This window comes from Salvelinus fontinalis, unplaced genomic scaffold, assembly GCF_029448725.1.
Source record: "Salvelinus fontinalis isolate EN_2023a unplaced genomic scaffold, ASM2944872v1 scaffold_1044, whole genome shotgun sequence".
Taxonomy (NCBI): domain Eukaryota; kingdom Metazoa; phylum Chordata; class Actinopteri; order Salmoniformes; family Salmonidae; genus Salvelinus; species Salvelinus fontinalis.
In genome coordinates, this window is record NW_026601253.1 from 33,923 (window position 1) to 41,169 (window position 7,247).

General features: G+C 42.8%; 1 protein-coding gene across 4 annotated transcripts; it reads right to left on the minus strand.

Moving 5' to 3' along the window:
* Window positions 1–505: 505 nt before the first annotated feature.
* LOC129848534 (retinitis pigmentosa 1-like 1 protein) lies at window positions 506–5,342 on the minus strand. Of its 4 annotated transcripts, none has more exons than XM_055915696.1 (6): window positions 5,106–5,342; window positions 2,788–2,870; window positions 1,590–2,256; window positions 1,280–1,435; window positions 1,012–1,136; window positions 506–619 (listed from the first exon to the last, which is right to left on the minus strand). In XM_055915696.1, the coding sequence occupies exons 1-6, from the start codon at window positions 5,124–5,126 to the stop codon at window positions 562–564; spliced, it is 1,110 nt and encodes a 369-aa protein (XP_055771671.1). In that variant the 5' UTR covers window positions 5,127–5,342; the 3' UTR covers window positions 506–561. The 4 variants fall into 4 exon arrangements, with proteins under 4 accessions (XP_055771671.1, XP_055771670.1, XP_055771669.1 ...); XM_055915695.1 differs by having other exon boundaries at window positions 1,012–1,100; window positions 1,533–2,256; window positions 5,106–5,341; XM_055915694.1 differs by having other exon boundaries at window positions 1,533–2,256; window positions 5,106–5,336.
* Between the last annotated feature and the right edge of the window lie 1,905 nt (window positions 5,343–7,247).

A 7,247-nucleotide genomic window follows, 5' to 3' on the forward strand; every position in this document is an offset into this window, starting at 1 on the left:
TTCTGTTGTTGGACAGAAATTGACTTGGATGAATGGTGCCTGCATTCAGAGTCCAGTCGCAAATAGAGTTGTCGGACTGACTCTGGACTAGTGGAACTAGACAGGTTTCACTTGGACCTTGACCAAAGAGTTCTGCCATTTTGAGCAGAACTGATCTTAAGACCTTTGACTTGGAAATGTTCAGCAGTGGGTCGTTGTTGGACAGTCTGGTGGACGGTCTGCTAGCCGATCTCTGAACAACTAGGCTTTGTACTTCTGCCGAAATGGCAGTGAGAAAATAGGTCAAGGGGCTGGTCGCTCGCCCCTTGTTTCCTCCGTTGGCTTTAGCCTTGAAGATGCTATCTATGATGATGACTATAACCTGTCCAGCCAGAGGACCCAATATGGCCTCAAGCTCCCTCTCTAACTCAAGGGGAGACTTGTGGCCGTGCGCAATATGCTCTATGGCATGGGAATACATCTTAGCAGACACCATGCTTAGCATCTCTTGGGCAAACTGCTGCACGATTTCCACCAATAAGAGTTTGGAATGTTTGGTCCAACTTACCAACATGAACTACTTTAGAAGTGACTATAACTCACCCCGGCACGCATATTCTCACTCAGCAGATTCCAATGGCTGAAAAGTAAATAAATAAAGGTACACAATTAAACTACATGACATTACCTCTATTCTCTTAGATTACGTTATGGATGGACCTCTATGGAACTAGGCCACATCCAAACATCCCTGATTGGTCATTTGGTCAGTTAAGTCCCTTGTATTTGTCCGAGACTCATCACCTCCTTCTCAAAACCCATTGGACGAGAAGGTCAAAAGGGAGGGCTTTCTCATCCAATGGGTTTTGAGAAGGAGGCGAGAAGAGAGGACGTGAGGAGTATGCAATTGAGATTGTCCCTATGGGTGCGTCCCAAATGGCCCCTATTCCTTAAATACTGAACTATTGTTGACCAAGGCTCTAATAGGGAACATATCTAGGGGATGCATGGGGAAGCCAAAGAGCAACTTACCCATCCTTCATGTCCTGCACAAAGGTGTGTAGGTCTGGGTAGCTTCTCTTTCCCCTGCTGAGGGTGAGGCTGGTCTGGGAGGCTGCAGCCTTGCGGGTCACGCTAGTGAAGGTCACCACTGCAGCCTGATGGGGACGACAGAAAGCAGACTTAGGCTGGAATTCAATCAAATTCGCCATAGCACTGTTAATGCAATGTCTGTTTACGAACTACTGTCTGCATGCACAAACAGAAATGTACACACACACTGTTATCTGGAAGCATTTACCTTTGCCACTCGTTCAGTCTCTTGGGATTGAGATGTCCCGGCTGTTTGTAGATCATCACTCTCCTGCATCGCACTCTCTCCTTCGACCTCCAGTGTCAGAGTTGATGTGGCTGTCTTCAGATCAACCTGATTCAACTCACTCTCACCTTTGGCCTCCTAGATTAGAAGACCTTTACTAGCTCAAGCTTTGAAAATTCATTTGTCATTTTAATCTTCAATGCGTCATTAAAACACAAAACACAATACATCATACCTCCTGTGACTGAGATGGGATGGCAACAGCATCGTCCAACTCACTCTCTCCTTCAACCTCCTGTGACTGAGGTGGGATGGCAACAGCATCGTCCAACTCACTCTCTCCTTCAACCTCCTGTGACTGAGATGGGATGGCAACAGCATCGTCCAACTCACTCTCTCCTTCAACCTCCTGTGACTGAGGTGGGATGGCAACAGCATCGTCCAACTCACTCTCTCCTTCAACCTCCTGTGACTGAGGTGGGATGGCAACAGCATCGTCCAACTCACTCTCTCCTTCAACCTCCTGTGACTGAGGTGGGATGGCAACAGCATCGTCCAACTCACTCTCTCCTTCAACCTCCTGTGACTGAGGTGGGATGGCAACAGCATCGTCCAACTCACTCTCTCCTTCAACCTCCTGTGACTGAGGTGGGATGGCAACAGCATCGTCCAACTCAATCTCTCCTTCAACCTCCTGTGACTGAGGTGGGATGGCAACAGCATCGTCCAACTCACTCTCTCCTTCAACCTCCTGTGACTGAGGTGGGATGGCAACAGCATCGTCCAACTCACTCTCTCCTTCAACCTCCTGTGACTGAGACGTGCCATCTGTCTTCAGATCAGCCTCCTGCATCTCAATCTCTCCTTCAGCCTCTAGTGACAGAGTTTGGATATCTGTCTCTAGAACAGCCTCTTCCAACGTGGTCTGTCTCTCAACCTCTCTGTGATCTTTATCAGATCTAGATACAGAAAAATAAATCTCTCTAAGGTCACTATAATGTGCTATAATGTGAGTGTGAGGATGTGTTCCAATTATAGAATTAGAATGAATCATTCTAGAATTAGAATAGAATCACTCGAATTATATGGTTCCAATACTCTGAGATGACTCGGCCTATCCAGAGGTATATACAGTATTTAGAGAATTTGGCAAACTTTTAGAAAGGACTCCATGTTAGCGCCTTTGAGCCTTTCATTTACCCAATAAGTCAATTATAAAATAGATGTTCAGTTACATATTATTGTTTAAAATGTCAATATTGCGCATGGGGAGCCAGCTCTCATATGGATATCTTTGATTATACTGTGTCATATAATGTATACATATTGATGTAAATGCAACATAATGCAGATAGATGTCCCATCTCTCTAAATACATGGCTCTGGGCCTACCTCTCCATAAGACCTTTGACCTACTACAGAATCTGTATTTGTAGGCCTATGTGATCCTGTAACCAGTCACAAATGTGTCATTAGTGTAAATCACTTACCTGTCTTCCTTCATAACATCACCGTCATTGATGGGGTCATCCAGGTCTATGAGGGTGAGGTCATTCCCACTGACCTCTGACTCCTGAAAGACAGGACAAAGTCATGTTTGGATGTCACCTACTGTGTCGCCTTTAGCCGTGTTGAAAACAACTGGGAACTCTCTGACTTCCGACTTCAGTGCGTTCAAGACAACCGGGGGGAAAAAACTAACTCCGACAGGGAAAAATCGTTTTCAATAGTCATCCAACTTGGATTTCCAAGTCAGAAGCAGCGCGGCTTGGCGTGTCATGTTTCGGAGGACTCCTGACTCGACCTTTACCTCTCCCGGGCCCGTTGGGAAGTTGCAGTGATGAGACTAGATCGTAACTACCAATTGGATATCACAAAAAATTTATACAAAATTTAATTAAATAAAGTCGGAAACTCTGGCATCTTTTTAGAGCTCCAACTTTCCGACCTAAAGACCATGGAAGTCATGATTTGACCAAGATCACTTGCCTTGAAAGCACCATTAACCCAACACTCATTGTCACAGCATAATGCATCATATGCATAGAAATAGAATCACCAGAACATCATGTCAGGTGTACAGTTCAGTTTACCAGTCAAATTGCCATGGTCAGAGGCTCTATCCTTTCTAGTGATTCTATTTCTACGGTCACATCATAATGCATCATATCTATGCTTGTGTCCGAAATAGCACCCTATTTCCAATATAGTGCACTTCTTTTGGCCGGAGCCCTATGGAGTGCCACAGTAATGAGTCAAAATCCCCATAAAACCTAGTAGTCAAACAGGGAAATGGTTCCAATTGTTTTTCCACCATACATTTTTCCCATCGTGGATTTTAGAAACACTTAAAATAAGGGCTGTGTTTCAGGTAGGCTTACCATTTTGATAACTGTGTAAATCTCTCTAGGACAAGATGACTTTTATCAATATATTCGCCTGTATTTACCCCCCCAAAATTAAATGCTAATTAGCTGCTAATGTGGCTATCATAAAGAATTTAAAATGCCACGATGATCATGCTGATCGAGGCAAAGGTAAGAATCTCTTGACTAACTATCTAATGTTAGCTAAATGTAGTAATTAATAAATTGGCTAATTTCTTTAAATGGACAATTCTGTGAACTGTTTAGTGCAAGTTTTAAATTGACACAATACCTGTTAGCAAAGGTGTCAGCTAGAAATGACGATTAGGAGCTTGCAGGGATTTGTAGTTTTGCATGTCTACTTTGATGCTAATTAGAAATTTCTTATCTGAGAGTAAATAGAGCCAAATGTATTGCTAAAAGTCACCTTGTCCATGGGAGCTTTACATGGTTATAAAAATGTCACACCACGGTAAATCCACATGAAACACAGCCCTTGTTTTATGTGTTTCTAAAATCGCCTATGGGAAAAATTAATGGTGGAAAAACGATTGGAACCATTTCCCTCCCTGTTTGACCGCTAGGTTTTATGGGTATTATGACACCTCCACTGTGGGGCTATATAGACTGGTTGGTTGTTTAGCAACAACACTGGTAAGTAACTGTGGGTAAAATAGACAGGGTAAAATAGACAGGGTTTGCTTAGAATGTTGACAACATGTAAACTATATTTAGTCTCTAAATGTTAATTGCAAACAAATACATTTGCATAATGAGCACTTGCTAGCTGAGGTTTAGAGTCATAACAAGATACACGCATTCCGGCCATTGATGAGCGTGCATGTTTTTCGTGACGTAGGCCAACCAGTGTATGTATCTTGGTCAAAAGTAGTGCAATAGCCTACATAGGGAATAGGGTGCCATTTAGGACAGAAATGTGAAGGTGGTGTCATAATAACCTTTGACCCTAGTCCCCCATTTGACCCACAACAGATTCTACTGTACCTTTAGCCAACTCTCATGACTCCCCGGCCATAGACTTTGTGGTTTGATATTACAGAATGAATAGCACATTCTTTTATTTATTTAACAATATTTAATCCACAGTAATTAATATAAATCGGGATTTAAAAATAATTATAAACTGGGTGGATCGAGACCTGAATGCTGATTGGCTGAAAGCCATGGTATATCAGACTGTATGTATACCATGGGTATGACAAAACGTGTATTTTTTACTGCTCTAATTATGTTGGTAAACAGTTATAATAAATAGCAATAAGGCACCTCGGGGGTTCGTGATATATGGCCAATATACCACATGGCTACGGGCTGTGTCCTAGCACTTCGGGTTGCGTCGTGCGTAAGAACAGCCCCTAGCCGTGGTATATTGACCATATACCACAACCCCTTGGGCCTTATTGCTTAAATAACATGCCTACCTTGAACTCTTTATTCTCCATGTCCTTGCAAAATCAGTACATTTCCTTGCCAAAATGAACGCTCCTCCAGCACTAGCGAGAATCAGACTGAACTGCTCCCGCGGTTTCTCATCAGTTTCAACGTTTATCAGTGATGACGTAACAATGCTGTACAGATTTGACGCACTTCCAATCTCGTGCTGATGCAACGCTCTGTGCGGTTGTAAATTCACGCATGGAAATCCTGCCAGTTGTAAACAAATGTAGGCTACTATTGCCTTTAAAAATGTAATGTTGTGGACGCAATGCAAAATAAAATAGAATGCATAACCCACACTGATAACCCAGAGTTCATCATTAAATAACATTGATTACTCATAAAATATACAGCAAACTTCAGATACTGAAAGAATTCATGGGAGTTTCGAATTCAGTCACTATTTCATATGTACGTGCTAGTTTCATCCGTTTAAAAGAATGATAATGACACGAAAAAACCTGTGAACCTCTTGTTGCTGATTTGGTGAACATAGCAAATGTATTGCACATATTTCCAGTTAAAATTATTTTCAAAAAGAGACAAAAACGGGGATTTGAACAAGGTTGAGTGGTTTCATTTTTTGAAGAAGTTAAAGCAAGCAAAACCTGTTAAAAAAACATTGATTATAAGACCAAAGACAAATAATATAGATATTTATTTTCCAGAAGACGAAAATCTAATTGCTGCTGTCCTACCATTGGTTTACACAGTGTTTTTCCTCTCCAAGGGAGACATGTTTTCCACCTCACATGCCTCGGGATAGTATCAGTGCTTTTCACAAACGTTGTAGTACTTAGTGTGCATCATTGTTTTCGCTCATACAGGTGCCCCTACTCTCCTAACCACCCCTCAGTAACTAACGAAGGCATAAAATGATGACATAAATATCACAAGAAAGAATACATGAATTAATCATTTACTTTAAAAAATATTTTCTAGAGGGCAAAGGACAGGTAGGTTTAATAACACAAATGTAATATGTCCCATCAAAAAGTCCTGTTGCTCACATACCGGTATGCAAAACCAGCATCCTAAATGGCACCCTATTTCCTTTAGAGTGCACTGCTTCTGACCAGACCACTATGGGCCCTGTTCAATATTCAGTATAGGGAATAGGGTTCCATTTGGGATCATCAAAACTTTACAATTACTCATGAGAGCAAATACTACGATGTTTTGATTCCCACAGACCTTAAGACATGAATGATTTTATTCAAATGTTTGTTCATAAAAAATGTATGATTTCCCCTCCTCCCACATGGATTACAGACAAGAGGCTAGGTGCGTTCTGACTGTCTTAGTGTGCGGATTAACATGACAATCACTCTCATGAAACTTAAATGAAACATCACTCCTAATGTCTTTTCTCAGCCCAAACACTCAGCCCAATATCTACAGTCAAAACAGCTTTTGAAAATGCTTCTTCCACATCTTTTGATCCCTGTCTGTTTTGCTCTCAGTGAAGTGCTACTATCCCCTTGGACTACAGGTTATTGCCATCATAAGGTGTCTGTCTGTTGGCCGGACACTTTCTACCGTTTAGGACCTTTGTGGGTAAAGGTAAAGATGGGGTATAGAAGCAGCAGTTCCTCTGAAGTCCAGTATCTGCTGGAAGGACACCTGGTGGTACGAGAGGATGAGTGTGGGCCAGCCAGCCTGTTGTTCCTCCCTCTCTCTCAGTCTGAGGGACTTTTAAGGCTCCTGTGCGGACTGTCTCGGTTCGTGCCCTCCCGAAGCTGGCTGTGGTGATTTAAGACACGCTATATTTATGTGTGTATTTGTTTGTGGCCTCGGGCTCACTTCGCTGTCCCTCTGTCCAGTACGTACCGTTGTAGCAGGCCAAGTGTAGTGGCGTGTAGCCCTGGTTGTCTGTGATGACGGGGAGGGTCCACACTGACTGGGCGGTGTGTAGGAGCCACCCCAGCACCACGATGTGTCCGGACGTCGCCACCAGGTGGACAGGGCTCCGCCCCTTACCTTTCCGAACCAGGAAGCTGGCGCTGTGCTGCACTCCTCGTGACCCGTCACCGCCTAGGAGGAAGGGAGGGGAGACAAGAATGGATTTGAATAATTCATAATCTATTAAATAATAAGGAATCATAATAGGTATATTTGGGCATAAT

Excerpts from the sequence above, each read along its gene's own strand:
- LOC129848534 (XM_055915694.1), bottom strand. The coding sequence starts at position 5,126 with ATGGAGAATAAAGAGTTCAAG. Across the intron at positions 2,257-2,787 it reads GATGTTATGAAGGAAGACAG|ATCTGATAAAGATCACAGAG; the intron begins GTAAGTGATTTA and ends TTCTGTATCTAG. Across the intron at positions 1,137-1,279 it reads AGACTGAACGAGTGGCAAAG|GCTGCAGTGGTGACCTTCAC; the intron begins GTAAATGCTTCC and ends CGTCCCCATCAG.